We start from the raw sequence: 19099 nt of genomic DNA, 5'->3' as shown, positions 1-19099 counted from the left end.
TAAAAGAAAGGTCTTATTTGCCAAGGGATAGATCCAGCATTAAAACAATTCCTGTCCTGAAGGAAGGTATGTAACCTACTACTGCTCAATCCCCCCCCCCCCACTTTTCTGGCAGACGTCCTTGAGCATTTGAGACGGATGTGAGAGAATTTTCAGTCCTCATTGCAAAACAACCCAACTAAACATAACAGATTACATCAGCTCAGGCTTTTCAATTCCTGGATGGCAGCAGCGTGCTAATCCAGCCTTCATCCTGGATTTCGCAAAGTAAAACAAGGGAGGCTGGCAGAACGACAGAACTGCCAGATTGAGGAAACTGACGACGGGCCCTTGTGGGCAATACGGCTGTATAAAGCTAAAAAAACCGGTAAGCTGATCTTCAGCTACTACTTCTGGTTCTTCACTGTTGTGCCTCACAGCAGAAGACCTCCACGCTGAATTCTCAACCTGTTTGTTAAGAAATTGGGTTTCCATCCACTAAAGAGATGAAGAGTTTCTTAGTCTTCCTTCTGCTGATGGCAACCATGCATGTTGGATCTACTTGGAGCGGGAAATATGCGGTAGACTGCCCCGAGCCTTGTGAGAGCACTGAATGTAAGAACCCTCTGCACTGTAAGCGGACAGTCCTGGATGACTGCGGCTGCTGCAGGGTATGCGCTGCAGCCTTGGGGGAGACTTGCTACCGAACCGTCTCAGGTATGGATGGAGTCAAATGCGGCCCCGGTCTGAAGTGCCAGTTTTATTCCGAAGAAGATGACTTTGGTGATGAATTTGGTATCTGCAAAGGTAAAGAATGGGCACTGGAGATGGTTGTCATAGCAATGATGGAAATGCTCCATGTATAGAGGTTGGGAATGGCTCACAGAAAATGTGCAATTAGGACTTAAGATAGAAAAACGGCTATGGTGTACGTATTGCCTTGGCACGGTGAAAACGCCTCTGCAAACTAAACAGATGCAAATGATAATTCATACTAAATCATTCATATGCGGCTTGCTTAACTCTTAATCTCACAACCATTCTGCCAGGTAGGTCATCTTTTCTCTGTTTTGCATATGGGGAATCGAGGCTGATGGGCAATGATTTACCTAACAAATCTCGGAGTTAATCCCTTCATAAATCAGCCAGCCTTTTCCCTAGGAGACCACGCTGGCTTCACTGACAGGGCAAAGGACACATTTGTCTGCTCGACTGGGAGCTATATGAACAATGGGTGATTTCAGGGTAGGAACATAAAAAGAGCACACTGGTTCTGATACAAATCTATGCCTCTGACAGAGGAGATGAGCAAGTGGTTTTCTACAACAGCCAGATTTGTGTAGCAAGGAGAACTCCCACATCCACTAAAGTAGGTATGGTTGCACCAGGTGAGGAATCCCTCACTCTTTCCTGTCCCACCATTCTTAAGAGGGTTGCTGTAGGACTTCAGATTCATGCAGGTGCTTTTCTCTTCTCCCTTCCCAAGCATTTAAGAGGTGTTTGGTACAGCCAGAGATACCCATTCTGGTTGGCTCGAACAACACAGCAAAGCAAGGTTCAAGATGGGAGATATGATAAAAATCATATATCTAACTGCATGAATCTAGGTTACACTTAAATTGTTGGTGGCTGTGTGGATCATATTATTTTTAGGTTCCCCCCTAATGAACGTTCCATACATGTAGTAAATCAGCACATCACTGAGAATGCTCTGTTAAATCTTTTTCTCCAGTGTCTTTTAAATTTTTTTAAAAATTTCTTGGAGGAACACTATTGCATACAATCCTCCTCCTTCAATCTCAAGTAATTCTACCACTTCTCTCTACTACTTCGTTCCGAGGAAAGCATACACTTGGCTCCTCAAGTACAATAATGTGCACGCAGCCTTCTTCTGTTCTTACATTTCCTGCTTCTTTGTGGGTAGGAGGGCAGGTTGGATTCTTCAGAGATCCTGAAAGTCTCATTGATAAAACTGCCATACTCGTGATGGAGAAGAAGGGTGTCATTATTATCAGTGGGACTCTGTCTCTCTCAAAGAGCTCAAAGCAGAAAATGGGGGCTTCCACTTTGGATGCTTTCCTTACTGACACCCTGTACTGACTTATGTTGGCTAACATTCACCCCTGACTTGGATGGACCCATGAAGTGAAACTCATGCTAACAAACTTCCACATTACTTCACACAGAAAATTACCTTTGTCTGGACTGATCAGACAATAGACGCGTGTTGCTTCATCTTCTTAGGTCATAGAATGCTTCTGTCTAAATATCATTTCTCCATCTTTCACTTTGTACTGTAAAAGCATTGTAGCAGTACCTTTATCAATGTTCTTGAAATGCTCCCTTTATATTTTATACGGTGGCTAACCAAGGAACCATGGCTACTCTTAGCTCCTTGGTGTATGTACCTATGCAATACACGCATTTGTTGTATAGCTATATTACTTTATTTATTAGGGTGGTTCTACACTATTTTTCCCCTCCCCAAATGGACTCAAATTAGCTTACAGAAATTTCCAAAACTATATAATTTAAATAAACAAGATGAAGAAAAGAAACACACCCTGGACAGGTTCTCATCCACTGGGCTGTCTATCAAAGGTCCCAGGCTGTGAGCCACAGGTTAAGTGTGAGGGTCAAGGGTCCTGTAGCTATTGCCCTGTGTGTCATGCTCAAGGGCTCATGTCTTTGGCCATATCCAGGTTTAAGCACCTGCAAAGTGAGGAAGAAACAAAGTCAGCCCAGTTACCGCTAGCAAGCTAACAAGCTCTTCCCAACCCCCCCCCATTACATTACATTTTTATGCACACATTTTGAAAATGATGTAATGTGTGAAACTGCTTTCAGAAAGCAAGAATGATGGCAGGTATCAGTGCATAACAAATTCTTATTATACAAAGCAACAGAGTTTGTAGGGCTTCAGTTGCTTCAGTAATTTGAAAGAGGTAATGCAACATTTGTTTCATACTGCCTCAGAGTCCAGACGCATTTCTTGGAAAGTGAATCCCTTATCAAGTTAGCAGCACTCTCTCTAACATAAAGGAATTTAGAACCAAAGTCTGAGGGATCTTCTGCACCTTTGCAATGGTACACCTGCACTTTTCTTAGTTTACAAAGAAGCAATACCTTGGCTGTCATCAGAAAGCACCTTATGTAAATCATAAACACTTTCTAACTTCTATCAAATTGACTTGAGAGCCAGTTTGGTGTAGTGGTTAAGTGCGTGGACTCTAATCTGGGAGAACCGGGTTTGATTCCCCACTCCTCCACTTGCACCTGGCTGCGTGGCCTTGGGCAAGCCGTAGCTCTGATAAGAGCTGTTCTTGAAAAAGAGCAGTTTGTGTCAGAGTTCTCTCAGCCCCACCTACCTCACAGGGTGTCTGTTGTGGGGAGGGAAAGGGAAAGGAGTTTGTAAGCCGCTCTGAGACACCTTTGGGTTGTGAAGGGCGGGGTATAAATCCAATCTCTTCTTCATCTTCGGTAATGTGCATAAGACTGTAGGCTTAGACCCCAATCCAATGGTGCATGTGTGCAATGGTGGTCCTATATGTGTATAGTCCTATAAAACAAGGTGCATTTCTGCCAATTAGGTGTTTTTGGGGGGACTAAATTCAACCCCATATCCACTCCCAAATATCTAAATGGACCCACCACAGTTTATTTTTCAGGGCCACATATGTGAAGTCCCAGCATGAGCTAGGTATCAGTAAGGAAAAGTTATGTGAAGAAAACGTTTGTCATTCAAATGAACATTTTGACCAGTGCATTTTTTTTTCATTTGCATCAAAGTCCCAGGTATGCTTCAGCTGAAAGAACCCCAAAATGTGTTGCACAGCTGCAGTGAAAGCTGCAGCCAATGCTTTGAAATGGGGCTGAATTTTTGAGTTGGATAATAATATGCCCTAAATGAGTTTGCATATTACCAAAGCCTCTTTTGAGATAGTGAGGGAAGTCCAAGACAAATTACAGTTTCATAAAGAGAAACTACCATTTGTGGTTTGAAGGAAAGGACTTGATTAATATTTCCTTTTTCAGTTCCTATTACAGTCACACCCTGGAACCAAAATAGTCTCTGAAAGTAAACAAGTGTGCCTGTAATATTCATCCTTGCTGATTGGTCCCCCATCTATCAATCAACGGAACCTTTAACTGATTAAACTCCGCAGCCTTGCTTACCAAAGCGGGGCCAAGCCATGCAGTTCTGCTGAACTTGTCATTCAAAATTCCTCAGTGCTTCTTGACCACAAAAAAATTAAAGCACTGATGAAAGTTATAAAGGAAGATATATGAAAAAAGGACTTGGGGTGGAAAGAGGAAGCAGAGAAACTAAAAAGTTGCTGCAACACTTCAGATGTAAAATCTAAGAGGCATACCTCAGTGTTAAGATCCCACAAACAGCACTTGCAGCCTATCAGTCTGTGTGCAGCCCCTGTAGGGTGGCCAGGTGGGATGGAGGGGTAGGGTTGCCAGCTCCAGGTTGGGAAACTATTTGGGGATGGAGCATGGGCAGGACAGGGACTTCAGTGGGGTACAATGCCACAGAGTCTACCCTCCAAAGCATCTATTTTCTCCAAGGGAATTGATCTCTGTGGTCTGGAGATAAGCTGTAATTCCAGTGGATCCCCAGGTCCCACCTGGAGGCTGGCATCCCTAAGCCCCCTGGCCATTTCTGGTGAGGAAAATTGCACAGAAGGAAGGCTGAACATGCTTCTTCCTTTGCACCATGTCCTGATCCAAACTGGAGCCCCACAAACTTGGGAAATGAGTTCCTAGGAGGGAATTCACTGACAGATTCAAAGCCAGATTGAACTGGTTACTTATGCATCAAAAGTCATACCATGTAGTTTGGTGCTTGGTCTGAACTCTCTCATGGAATCACCACGTGAGTCTCTGAGTTGGATCCTGTCAGCTTTTCTGCTCAGTCTGTTCTGATTCACCTTCTCACTATAGCCACCAACCTGTCCACATGAGTCCCATGGTGGTCAAAAAGCGACCTTCTTTCCAATTGGAAAAGCCAGTAGGAGACTATCCAGTATCTTCTGCTTGGTCTCTTCTTCTGTTACATTAGAATAATAATGGCCTGTAGTTATTGGGATTTGGGTTGGGTTTTTCCTTCAAACTGTAAAATATTCTGGAAAAAAAATCAAAGCTGTGATAGTGGTGTTGCAGGCATACTTCAATGATACTGCTATGCATGCTTATTGGGCACTGAAGATAATTGAGCTGAGGGAATAATGTTTGAATAAACTTGCACAATTATTGACCTGTTAAGGACTCAAGAAGTTTAATAAGGTTTGTTAACCATTATGTTTAAATATGTGCAAATAAATACATTTCAGTTTACACACCTAGTTCTTTATCTCCTTTATATCTGTAAGTGGGCAAAGATTTCAGTTCTTTCACTGTTTGCAAGGGTATTTATCAATTTAAATAGTACATGGACAGGTATGGTTGTTGTTTTTTACCTCAAGACCTGGTGTATCACTAGCTGCTTGATTTCAACAATTTGTATTTCTAATCAAGATCATTGGTTCCACATGAGTTTTACATTTTTAAGATTGTTTTCCAATGGGAAAGGCAGAGTTTAAAGAAACATAACTTAAAATGTCTTTGCAAAGGACTGAGCCTGCTTGTGGGGAGGGCAAGGTATAAATTGAATTAATAAAAAATGGAAAAATGTATTATAATCCCTTTGCTTCTGTGGAGAAATTTGGACATATGTAAAAAATTGCAAAAGCATTATTATTTATACATACATTTCTGACAGTGTTTTCAAACTGTTCACCAGGTTGCATTTATATTCTGCTCTTCTTCCATCATAGAATGGAAGGTGATGTCCATTGGTACATCAGAATATCTCCCTCCCACCAGGCCCTGACTAGGCCTCACCAAGTTATTACATTGTGGAATTCAGTGCCAGTGGATGTAGTAATGGTGATAAGCAGAGATAGCTTTAAAAGGTGATTAAACTGATTCATGCAGGCTATATTCATCAACAGCTACTGGTTCCATATTCAGAGGCAGCAAAATTCCGAATCCCAGTACTAGGAGGCAACATCAGGGCTCATGTCTTTGAACATATCCTTAACATTTGTTAGCCCTCCAAGGCAACTGGTTGCCCAGTGTGTGAAACAGGATTCTGGACTACATGAGCCACTGGTCTTCTTATGTTCTTAGAGCTGGTCCCATTTAGCCTCAGCAAGATCTTAAACATTAAACAATTTTGTTTTTTTAAAAAAACGAATGAGATAAATCATCACAGCCTTTCATCCATGAGAAATTGCATTAACATACGTGTTGCGGTTTCATTTGTTTTCTTCCAGAATGTCCTTATGGCACCTATGGACTAGAATGCAGGCGAACATGCAATTGTCCATCTGGAATATGTGACCGAGTAACTGGGAAGTGTTTAAAGTTTTCGTTTTTCCAACTGTCGGCATCGAAACCCCCTAACAGACGGAAATTAATTTCACATGCAGGTAAACTCATATACTGGCACAACTTCCTGCTGCAGGCATAATGAAATTAATGGGAACTGCACAACACCACTGTTATGCTCTTGTGCTCCTGAAAACTTTTTCTGAGGGATAGTGCCACATGTCATTACCAAAAGATGCTTGATTTTGGTGGACTTTTATTTGACAATTACTAGCCATCCAGGGGCGCTTCCAGGATTTGGGGGGGACTTCCCCTGCTTACACTTCATTTCCTGCCTGCCCACTCTTATGCCCCCCAGCCTGTGTCCCCCACATGCTTGCAAGCCCTCCCACCACCAATGTTCCCTCTAAGCTGTGGAGTCTTGTGAGCAAAAATTCTATTTTGTGAGTTCCTGGCATAAGAGCTGTGAGCAAGTGATTTGGCTAATGCATCAATTAGTTTGCTCTGGAGTGATCCTTCCTGAGCTGTGACAAAAATGAGTGAGCTGGAGGCTAAAAAACTGTGAGCTAGCTCACTCTAACTCAGCTTAGAGGGAACACTGCCCACCACCTATGTTCATTAACCTGCACCACCACCAGCCCTTTCCTTGACAGTGCAGGGCAGTGCATGCAACTGGAAGCACCACCCTCATGGCTTCCAGAAACACTGTCACCACCATGTGCCATCTGTATGCCTTCCTTGGTGTCACTGGGCAATATGTTCGGCTGGGAGTTCAGTGGGCACTGGCAGAGTGTTTTCAAGCAGAGTGGGGAGGAATGTATGGGTGAGTGATAAGGGAGGAATGTGAGTGGGTGAGGTCTGTGGCCATGGGCCGTACCAGAACCCTTGGGCCTTACCAGGTGCTCCATTTCAGGGTGTACTGATGCTGGCCTTGCTGTCAGCTAAACACACGCACACACACAATCTTAGTAACATGCCTTTTATTCCTTTATCAGTAAGAGTTCCAAAGCTTAATTGTAGTCATTTCAATCAATCACCCACATAACCACTGTAAGCCACTGTGAACAAAAATCATCTTGATGCCCCCATAAAGACTAACACATGTAGGGGGAGCAAGACTAAGCAGGTTTGCCCAGCAGCAAGTCCATTTGTATTCAATGGGGCTTACTCTTAGGAAACCGTTCTCAAGACTGCAGCCTTATTGTAGTGTAAGTTTTCATGGACCAGAGCTATTCAGAAATGGACATTCATAACTTTAGAAATGGGGAGTCCACACATCCTTATAACACAATATCCGTTAATCAGTTAATCTTAAACCAAATTACACCCTTCTTAGTTTATTGACTCCAGTGGACTCCTGCTTTGAATTGCATTGTAAATCTATGAGTCTTTGCAGAGCCATAAAACTTCCTAAGTTTTCTTGCAACAGATGAAGATGGCTACCCCTCTGGAATCAACCTTTCTCACTTATCACAGTGCACAACCACTTTACAAATTAATGAATGGACTTTTACAAGAGCAACGTTAAAGGCATTTCTTAACATACCTACTGCTGTTCATAGAGTCAGGCATATTTTCTCTATGGTTATATACTTTTCTTGAAGTTAGAAACATGTGGATATCTGCCTGTGCTTCTACTGCAAATGTGATGGAGCTTTCTGAATCTCTGTTTGAATATGAAGGAAGAAAAGAAAGGTAAATTCTTATTTAAAAGGTTTGGGATCTAGGTTCCTCTGTTTTAGTGTTGATGGTACACTTCTGTTTTGATCGTGAACTCTAGGGGTCTCTGATGCACATTCATTAGAAGATGATCCTCCTTGCATAGCATAACCAGATCTCTGTGCACAATGGAGCATCAGCATGCCTACGGAACATGTTAGGCTGGGGTGTTGAAAATAATATGACATTCTGGCCATCAGAGGAAAAGACTATGGCGTTGGCCCAGTGGCTATTTCCTCTTCCATGTGAAGATTTACAGGATTAAACATGATTGAAACATGTTGAGAAATGAAGTGGAAGACAGCTGAGATGGTGGAGTGGATACAATTTAGGACTGCAGGTAGAGGACCATATTTGGGGATTTTCCTCTACATTAAAACTGCCTGCTAATAGAAAACCGGCATAACACACCAAGAGGGGATTTTTCTCCCACTGTGCAAGTTTTATATTTCACTGAGTTTTTTTTAATGGAATGAATATTCAAGGTTGGAATCCACCACCAGCAGTCTCAAATTGTCTGCATGTCACTCTGTCTTCTCAGGGCTCAGCCACATCGTTCTCCGACATACATGAAAGTGGACTTAGTGTGATTAGGAAGGCAACTGCAAAGCCACCCTGAGCCTGCCTTGGCGGGGAGGGTGGGGTACAAACCCAAGCAAGCAAGCAAATAAATAAATAAGTTTAATATTGTAAATATTAATTGTGCAAATAAAATGTTGTAAATATGTTTAATATTTTAATGCCGGAAATACGTTTATATTTTCAGGATTAAAATGAATAGTTGCAAGAAAGGGTAAAATCAATTTTTCATAAAAGATAACTGCATGAATCCCATGAAGAGTTTCTGTGGGTGGAAGAGGAAGCAACATTCACTGATTTCCCTTTCCTGCTGCAGACCACTGACTACCCCATGCTGTTTTTTTTGGGGGGGGGCTTTTGAGAAGGAGCAGCATTTCTGGGGATATTTTGTGCTGTAGTAAGTGGGGAAATGGGCGTTTCTGGTGGATCCAAGCCACTGAGGCAGAATAGCATATTTTCATAAGGCTGAAACGGCCTGAGGCGTTCACATAAAACAGAACACAATTCATGATTTTGAACAGTTGAATTTTCAAGATGGTCTGAGATTTGTTAAGTTAATTAATTTAGAAAAAGCTATAACCCACAAGGTGTTCTGACATTAAAATGAAATCTGACAAAAAATAAAATTTAAAAATAAAAAATACAGGTCTAAAATAGCAACAGACTAAAAGATGGCATCCAACATGGCAACTGCATTGGCCAAATAAAAGCAGCAATAAAACAGCAGTAAAAATGTGTTGGATATAATATCAATAAATAAATAAAAACAGCAACAAAAAGCAATCCACCAAGAAAAATTATGTATTATGCAGTCATTGTAGCATAATTATATTAATTGGATTTATAACCAGAAGTTAATTTGCTCAAGGTCAATTAGGAGAGCTCTAACAGGAATAAGAACTTAAACTAACTGTCTTGGTTCCCTAGCCTCCATTTAAGGGTGCAATCCATAATAGGTCTACTGTGACGTAAGTCCCATTTTACTCAGTGGGATTTACTGCAAGGAAAGCATTCTTAAGAGTGCAGACTCCATGATTTAGACACCCCTTTGTACTTTCACAGAACTGAACTAATCTAAACTGAACTAATCTAAAGACTCTAAAGACTCTCCTGACCTGGATAGCCCAGCCCTAGTTAGTACTTGGATGACAGACTACCAAGGAAGCCCCAGCTTGCTACTTAGAGACAAAACCACCTCTGAATGTCTCTTGTCGTGAAAACCCCACAGGGTCACCATAAGCCAACCACGACTTGATGGCACTTTCCACCAATGATATAAGGACTACCTGAGATAAATTTCATGCAATAAACATACAGCAAAATGTCCATCAGTTGTCAGACAGCTCAGCATAATCAATGCAGAACAATTTCTTAATTTGGGGCACAATCCACCATCCTCCCCAGGAAGCTAAGCTTGCAGAAGTAAATTTTCAGCATCTCAGTGAATTCGTTTTCCTCTCTCATGCATCTACTTGATTGCCCTCAACTGGGTGCCAGTCCCAGCAACACAGACAGTTCTGTTCTCATATGAAAGATTTGTGTGCATCTGCTACCACCTAACCAGAGTCACCCTGTTCGAAGTTCATTGAAATCTATGGGTTTAGAAGGGTGTAACTCTGCTTCCCATCCTCTGGTATATATAATTCTATTTTGGTCATGGACTCACCTGAACATTCCAACACGCTCCAAAATCAGTTCACTCTCTGATCTGTCATTCAGAGGGTCTCCCTATCTACTGGCTGCTTTGCCTGAGCCCTGCCTCCAATATTCTAAACAGTTTGCTGTTCCTCTCCCCCCCCCACAGCCAGTCAGAACACAAAGGTCATTTGCATATGTGGCCTGATTCGCCTTTGCCTTGGCATACAGAGGTCGTTTGCATATGCGGCCTCACTGGCCTTTCCCTCTAACATTCTAAACAGTTTGCTGTTGATGTTCTGAGGTAAAATAAATTTCCCCTTAGTGTCTGTTGGGGGAAACCATGGTTGCAAATCTCCAGGTGAGGGCTAAAGATCACTCAGAATTAGAACTGCTTTCCAGATGGCAGAGAGCAGTTCCCCTGGAGAAAATGGTGGACTTTGTGTCCTTATATTCTGCTGAGATGGCCCCTGTATGACAGCCAATTTGACGTAGCAGTCAGGGCTTCAGCTATTAAAACTGATGTCCAGATGACCCAGATCAGTTCTCTTGGAGACAATGGCTGCTTTGGGCAGTGGATTCTATGGCATTATACCCTGCTGAGGTCCTTCGCCACCCCAAATCCTGCCCTCCCCAGGCTCTACCCCTCAAATCTACAGGTATTTCCCAACCCAGAGTTGGCAACTGTGCAATCGGCTATGGAACTACTTTCCAGACCTTTGGAACCCAGAAAACATGGCACAGGAGAAGGTGCTTTTCTACCTTAGCTGCCACTGCATAACACCCCCCCTCCCCCTCAAAAAACAAGTCAGAGGTGGAAAGAACCATATCTGTTACCATGAGGCTGTCCTCCCATTCTACCCACTTGGGGCAGCAAAATGACTTGAGACAGCCCTGCCTTATAGCTAAGCAGAAGGAAAGAAACATGGCTTGCCTCCCTCCATTTTCCGCTTCCCTCTGCCGCCTCACCAGCCACAGTCGGGACACTCACCTGGAGCTTTCTTCTAGATGCCGTTGTATTTCTTCCCACAACGGGCATTACTCCTAGTTATAATATAATTATAATTACACTGTAAGTACAGTCTTTATTTTTAAAACTCAGATCAATTAAAAAATTTTCTAAACGTCTTTACCAAATGCAGATATTTGGGGGGGAATCTATTTCTCAAATGTATTATTTTTTTTTTAACATGCAGAGAACGACATGGCATCTGGAGATGGAAATTCTGTAAAAGAGGACATTGCCAAAGAGAAAGCCATTCGCTCCCCAATAACGAAATGGTTAAATCCTCGCTGATATCAGGCTATACGTGCAGGACTTTCAAACTATTACTTTCTTCAGAACTGTTGGATGTTCACAGCTCACTTTAAGAAAGGTAGATCTCCAGCAAAGGAAGTGTGTAAAAATCTAATCTATGTATCTTCAGGAGAAAAAAAAAGCAAACTTTCAACATAGACTGTGTATAGTGTATATGATGTTAAGGATATGTTCTGACAAGCATTTGAATACTAAAATGTATTATGAACTCTTGAATGTAAAATATTGACAAACGGAAGAAAACCTTAAACAGGCATCTCGGTTGTGCAAGCCCTACACGTAGTATTCCTTATGCTCATTTAAAACTGACATCCTTGTTTTGTGTACGTTTGAGTTTTGCACAGAAATGTCGAAACATTTGAAGCGAATACTTCCTGCATTTCTGGCCTTTTAACCTCACCACTTCTCTTCTTTCCCTCTGCTGTGTATATATTGGGTTGGATCCAGACAGCTTTTCTGCTGCTGAAAAATCCCTTTGACCACTGAAGGCAGCTGTGGGATCATGGAACCTGCATGTACAAAAGCCACATGGGACAAGGGCTGTCGCATGGAGGGGAACAGGGTGAGACTGAACAAAAAAAATGGCTGGACCCAACTCACTTGGCTTGCTGAGAATCAATTTCATGCCCCTAACAAAGTAGGGTTGCCAAATTGTTTTTACCTGGTGGCGGGGGGCTCCCATTCGGCGTCCACAACTCCCGTTCGGTGTCTATGTTTTCCCCTCAAATGGCTGTGGCCCCGCCCCCAGTGTGCCCGGCGTCAGCATGTCACATCTGGCTGACGTGCACGCCAGGGTGGGGTTTCCCCCGGGGCCCGATTCCGCGGCGGCGGAAATCGGGCCTCCAAAGTGGGGGGAAATCCACCCCCCGGGGGGATTTGGCAGCCCTATTACAAAGTAGCCTCTGGCCAGCCATAGTTTATGCTTCAACCAATCGGTAAAATATTTTGTGCAAGATTTATTTATGTTTTTTGATTCACAGTTTTGATTTGTGTGACCATAATCCAGCTGAAAATATATCAGTGGATATAAATACACTTAATTTTGTTGTACTGGATTGTGGCCTTAGATTGTAATCCTGTACTTATAGGGGGTGGTTAAATTCAACAAACTTGAATGATTTCATTCAGGAGTTTGCTCCCTCAGACTTTATATATTTGACAACTAATAGATTAAAAAGTGCATCCTTTATATTAAAAAAATTACTTTGCACAGTATGTATTAGCCATTTCAAATTCATCAAACAGACTGAACTATGATCATTTTTAGGGGCTATTTCTCATGCAAGTAAATTATACGGGCTATTAGTAATATGTAAACAGTATAACAAATAATAATTATGAACAATATAAACCTGCCAGGGGAAAAAATTACAAAATTTGAAGTGCAAATGAGAATTTAGCAGTTATAGGAGGAAACTTAGCATCAGTTTGAAGACATAAATAATTTTAAAGTATTTCAGTAGCATATGTTTTATGACCTATGTAGCAACAACTATATAAGGTGGACATTAAAAAATGACTGATCTAGCAACAACAGTTAAAAAGAAAATTTAAAAAAAATTAAAAAGTACACCATCTTATATTCTAATAGCCCCTCATGGCCCACATCTGCAGATAGAAAAAGAGGTGCAGGAGCTCATTAGCATAGCTCATTAGCATAACTTATTTGCATATGCCACACCCCATGACATCACTGGAAGTGTGTCAGAAGGCAATACCCACCGCTCAGGCCCCACTGGACTGTTTCGGATTGCTAGCTTTTGGGGGGGGGGAACGTGCAGATCTGTCCTCGCAGAGGAGGGAGAGCTTGTACCTGAATAAAACTTGGTCTTAAAGGTGCCACTGGACAATTTTGGGCCGGAGGAAGCTCTGCATCTTACCTGGCTGCTTTTTGCTCTGACTGAGGGCTGCTGGGAGCATGGGGTAGGGCTTGTTGCATGTGCCCGCCCCCTGGACTCTACTGCAGGAGCTCCGCTCCTGTGCACTCCTGCAGGAAATGACCCCTGGCTATATCTGTGGATCAGGGCTACATGGAGGCTCAAGAGATTTTTCTGCACACTTCCGAAGTGTGCAGAAAAAATTGAATTTTTTAAAAAGGGGTTTTTTTTTAAATCCCCTGAAAAGTAAAGTAGCATTCTCTGTGCTTGCACAGAGAAAGAATCTATCTCCTGTGGTCTTTTTTTAGAGGCCAAGAGCCACTCTATGCCCAAGAAGCCTTGCTGAGCCCAGCAGTGCAGCCTGGGAGCCCTGTTAGGACTAGCAGTGGTGGCCACACAGGCCAGGGGCCACACAGGGCAAGCCACCAGCAGCAGTGCAACCCAGAAGTTGTGCTGGGCCCCTGCATCCAGTCAGTCTATGGGCCTGTCCAGAAAATGGGAGGAACCCCCCCCCCCGAATATTGCAGGCCCACATAGAGAGTGAAGGGGGAGTCTCTGCGGCTTGCCTGGAGCAACTCCCAGTGAAGCAGCACAGTCTCCTCCCAGCTCTCCAGTGAGCTGCAGAAACCTGGGGGAGGGGGGCCGTGCTAGCTCTCCCACAGCTGCTCCAGGTGAGCCACAGAAAGCGACGGGGGTGGGGGGAGAGTCTCAGAGAGTCTCTTGGCAAGAGAGTGGTTCACCCAATGAGTCTCATGGGCCTCCACTTGTTTATATACGATGTCAGCTAAATCTGAGGATACTTAAATCCAATGACTGGAGCTGTGAACGGGACAGATCTTTGCACAAACCTGAAAAGGGCCCCAGGTTTTTTTTTTGGGGGGGGGGAGTGAAATCTAAAGAAAATACAAGGGGGTGTTTAAAAGCCTTAAAATGTTAAAAGAAGGGCCTGTAGCTTTATGTAACAGATTCCCTATGTGGCAGTTGCTAGGCAACCACAGTATTCCAGGCTGGGTTTCTGTGAGTAAAAAGGCAGGGGGAGACGGAAGTGTTCTTTCCAGGCCTATTTTGGCCTTTGAGGGAGGACTCATTGGGGCTAGGCCTAGGGTTGCCAGCTCCAGGTTGGGCAATTCCTGGAGATTTTGGGTTGAGTCAGGACAGCAGGGTTCGGGGAGGGGAGAGGACTCAGTCCTATAGTCCACCCTCCAAAGCAGTTATTGTATCCAGGGGGACAGATCTCTTTGTCTGGAGATTATGTGAGATCTCCAGGTCCCACCTGGAAGCTGACAACCCTAGAAGGAGAGAATGAAGGAGGAAAAGGAGAGAAGCTTTGGGAGCTTTCAGGAAATGGAAAGAGGAAATAGTGGAGGAGGAGGGAAATTAGATGCCTCCAACAAGTCCTTGTGGGTTCCTGCTTGTTACATCTAAGAGGTGATCTATGCCCCTTCTGCACTCTTTCTCAGATGAGAAGACCAGGAATAAATCTAGTGCACAATTCAATCAGATTAAGCAACTTCTAAGTCTTGCTGAGTTCCATGGGACAGTTAATTATCTTTTAAAATGTTCACACTAAAATAAGTGGAAATTAAAAGTACTTAATTTTGTCCTACAAAATGTGATTTTTAAACACTGTGAATATTTTCTAACATTTATATGCAAGCAGGGTTTTTTTTGTAGAAAAAGGCCAGCCGGAACTCATTAGCATATTAGGCCACACCCCTGACAGCACAGCTCATTAGCATATTAGGCCACACCCCTATGCCTTCCCTTGGTTTGCCTGGGCAAGCCGACCCTTGGAGTGGAGGGGAGGCACGGGGAGGCATTTAAATATCTCCCTGATCCTTCCAGGGGCCCCCTGGCCCGCCTGCCTCGGAGTCACCAGGGGGGTCGCTCTCCAGGCCTTCCCTTTGTAGCCATGCATGCACAGAGGTTTTGGCTGTAGGCGTGGGCGTGGCCAAGTCAGAAGCCAGCCGGAACTCGGTTCCTGTGCGTTCCTGCCCAAAAATAGCCCTATATGCAAGTAAAAAAAAGATGGCCTTAATTTATTGGGTTGCATCTATGAACTGCAAGCACAAGGCACTTGCAGAGGGAGATCTTCCCAGCCCTGTCCTCATCTCAGCATCTCCTGGAGATCTCCTGAAAAGCTGGTGCTGGCCGTTCTTGGACAGAGTAGTATACCACAGGAGAGGAACTGAAGTGAAATTGCCCTTCTCTTCCTTTGATCAAACAACTGAAGTATGAAAGTTGCATTGGGTGGCCCTTTCTCTCACCATGTATTTGTTGGTTCCAAACCAATTGTTCAGCCTTTCAATAGCCCCAGATTTAGACCATGTTGAATTTGTATGGCTGAGTTCAGGATCTGAATAGCAGAGCTTATAAGGAAGGAGCCAACACAACCAAAATTACAGAAATGCAAACAATCCTGTCAGAAAATGGATCATTAGAAAGGAATGGCAAGTGAAAATCTCATGTTTCTCCAGGAAATTTTTGAGCAGAATCAATAGAAGCAAGACCCTTGTCTGGTTTGATGGATATGATGAGAGAGTTTATTTAAATAGTGCTGTGAATATTGACATGAATTTTACTCTTTCGTTGTTCTTTGCCAAATACCGATGACTATGATGGCTCCTCAAATGCACATGTAATAAGCAAACTCATTTTGTAAGTGTATATCTTTTATTATTGTTCAATAAAACATAAAACAGATTGTTCTTTTTTATTGCTGTACAGACAAGTTTAAGCAAAGTGTCTCCTGAAGCAGACATACAGTTTACATATCAGGGACTATAGTTTACACAACCAAAATTACAGAAATGCAAACAATCCTGTCAGAAAATGGATCATTAGAAAGGAATGGCAAGTGAAAATCTCATGTTTCTCCAGGAAATTTTTGAGCAGAATCAATAGAAGCAAGACCCTTGTCTGGTTTGATGGATATGATGAGAGAGTTTATTTAAATAGTGCTGTGAATATTGACATGAATTTTACTCTTTCGTTGTTCTTTGCCAAATACCGATGACTATGATGGCTCCTCAAATGCACATGTAATAAGCAAACTCATTTTGTAAGTGTATATCTTTTATTATTGTTCAATAAAACATAAAACAGATTGTTCTTTTTTATTGCTGTACAGACAAGTTTAAATACATTAAGCAGTGAAGCAGACATACAGTTTACATATCAGGGACTATAGTTTCCTCCTCATATTGCAGCTCCTAAACTGTGTGTTAAGTCGCGAACTTAACAAAGAAGTCGGAGAGTGATTTCAGCAAGAATGCGGTTTTATTCTTCAGCTTCGTTATTTCTCCAACACGGTACAACAATCGCCAGCCAGAACCCATCAGAGCATAAATACACTGGCTTGTCTATATTTAAACCTTCCCGGCTAGTGTAGCCACACCCCCTGTACAAATAGCAACCTATGAGGTTGAAGAGAATACACCCAATCACAAGCGGTCCCGCTTTGTACGGTGATTGGCAGACACATTCTGGGCTAGGGCTCCTATTGGTTACATTAGGATCCTAGCCCAGGGCGAAGCTTAACATTGCGTTTCAATCAGGCGATTCGCATATCAGTATTTACATTCAAGTCAATACATAACACTGTGACCTGTCCTATTTCTGCGGGACAGGGTGGAGACACTGAATGAAGGAATCCTATAGAGGACTGTTCCTGGTTATCCGCTAGAGAGGCCATGTGGTGTGATAGTTAACAGTGTCAGACTAGCATTTGCAGAACTGCTACCAGTTCCATGAGCAGGACCAATCAGAAAAGCAAAAATCAGAGGTCTCAATATGTGGATGAGAACGTAGTGCTGAGTGGAAGGTTTTAGGTTTGTTAGATACTGGGGAACTTTCTGGGACAAGCCTAACCTCTACAAAAGAGACAGGGTTCACTTGAACCAAAGGGGGAACCATGCTTCTGGCGCTTAATATAGTATATAGTAGCTGTTTCAGAAACATGGTGAAACTGGATAAATCAATGGGATAGGATCATCCATGGGTATAAGCTCTATAGACAGGGCAGAGAAGGATGAGTTGGGGGAGATGCAGCTTAAAGAGTGAATTAAGCTAGAAAATATTAGGGGAATGAACTCCCTGACAGAATAGTTATGAGTGGAGAGACTAGGTCCTAAGGGTTACTTAAAAATGGGGGGTGTACTTTCATCTGTTTGATCAAGCGCTTGAGGCTGATCTTGAGATGAAGAAAGAAAGAAACAAGGAAGGTGACTAGAGCAGATAATGTTGTAATACTGGGTGACCTCAACAAATTTCACATTGACTAGGTAAAACATGTGCTTGAATCATGCTGTAGAGATGAACTCCCTAGGCATTATGGTGACTGTGCACTGGAACAGTTGGTCAGGGAGCCAACCAGAGGGTGACTTTGGACTTGATTCTGAGTGGGTCTCGAGATCTGGTGCAAGATGTAATTGTTGTTGTACCAGCTGGGAACAGTGATGACAATGCTATTAAGTTCAGCATTCATGTTATTGGAAAGTTATTCCTGAAGTTCAAAACAGTAACATTTGATTTCAAAAGACCTTTACAAAAATGGAGGGACTAAATAGAAGGAAGCTGAAAAGGAACCTGAAGAGAATCAGATCCCTAGAAGATGCCTGGAAGCTATTTAAAACTTCACTAACTGAAGTCCAGACAGAATACATTATCCAGGTTAGGATGCCTGCAGGGTTAACCCTAATGACCCAAGTCAAGGAAGCCATAAAAACAAAAAGACTTCTTTTAAAAAGTGGAGGCGCTGCCCCAATGAACTGAACAGAAGAGAACACAGGGGCTGGCCAAAAAAGTGTAAGTTAACAGTTATGCAAGCAAAAAGAGAGTTTGAGGATTATTAAAAGCATCAGGTCAAACAATAAGCATTTATTTAAATATATACAAAGCAGGAAACCACCCAGAGGCACAGCTGGGCCTTTGGATGACCAAGAAATAAAAGGATCGTTAAAGGAGAATGGGGAGATGGTAGAGAAACTAAATGAATTATTTGCCTATGTGTTAACTGTAGAAACTGTGGGGCCTGTACCCAGAGTCAGAGGAACTATTTTCAGGAACAGAGTCAGGAGAACTGGTCAAATTGAGGTGACCAAAGATGAAGCTCTCGACCTATTGCAGAAATTTTAAAAAATGAGTCTCTGATTCCTGATGGCATACAACTGAGAGTTCTTAGGAACTCAAATGTGAAATTATTGATCTACTAACCATCTAGTAACTTGTCACTAAAATTAGCCACTGTACTGGAGGACTGGGAATAACAAACAGACCAATTTTAAAAAAGGGGTCCAGAGGGGAACCAGAAAATTACAGGTCACTTAGCCTATGAATGGACAATTCTGTCAGTGGAGGGAAGTAAGATGTGGGGTCCCACAAGGATCAGCACTGGATCACTGCCATTTAATTTGTTTTTTTAAAAAATCTGGAACTGGGAGTGAGCAGTAAAGTGGCCAAGTTTGCAGGATGACACAAAATTATTCAGGATGGTGAAAACCAAGGCTGGCTATGAAGAGCTCCAGGAGGTTCTACACAAATGGGGTGAGTGGACAACAATATGGCAATTGAAGTTCATTGTATAAGGATAAGGTGATGCACACTGGAACAAAAA

At 42.7% G+C, this 19099-nt stretch overlaps 1 protein-coding gene across 2 annotated transcripts; it reads left to right on the top strand.

Moving 5' to 3' along the window:
• The first annotated feature begins 350 nt into the window (after positions 1–350).
• On the top strand, positions 351–11587 carry ESM1 (endothelial cell-specific molecule 1). 2 transcript variants are annotated; one of them, XM_015419108.1, is made up of 3 exons: positions 351–786; positions 6303–6458; positions 11487–11587. In XM_015419108.1, the coding sequence occupies exons 1-3, from the start codon at positions 486–488 to the stop codon at positions 11585–11587; spliced, it is 558 nt and encodes a 185-aa protein (XP_015274594.1). In that variant the 5' UTR covers positions 351–485. The 2 variants fall into 2 exon arrangements, with proteins under 2 accessions (XP_015274594.1, XP_015274604.1); XM_015419118.1 differs by lacking the exon at positions 6303–6458.
• Positions 11588–19099: the final 7512 nt, after the last annotated feature.

The sequence above is a fragment of the Gekko japonicus genome, unplaced genomic scaffold (assembly GCF_001447785.1).
Source record: "Gekko japonicus isolate JY-2015 unplaced genomic scaffold, Gekko_japonicus_V1.1 scaffold176, whole genome shotgun sequence".
NCBI lineage: Eukaryota > Metazoa > Chordata > Lepidosauria > Squamata > Gekkonidae > Gekko > Gekko japonicus.
The sequence above is the reverse complement of the archived record's forward strand: the minus strand, read 5'-3'. Positions and strand labels throughout refer to the sequence as shown.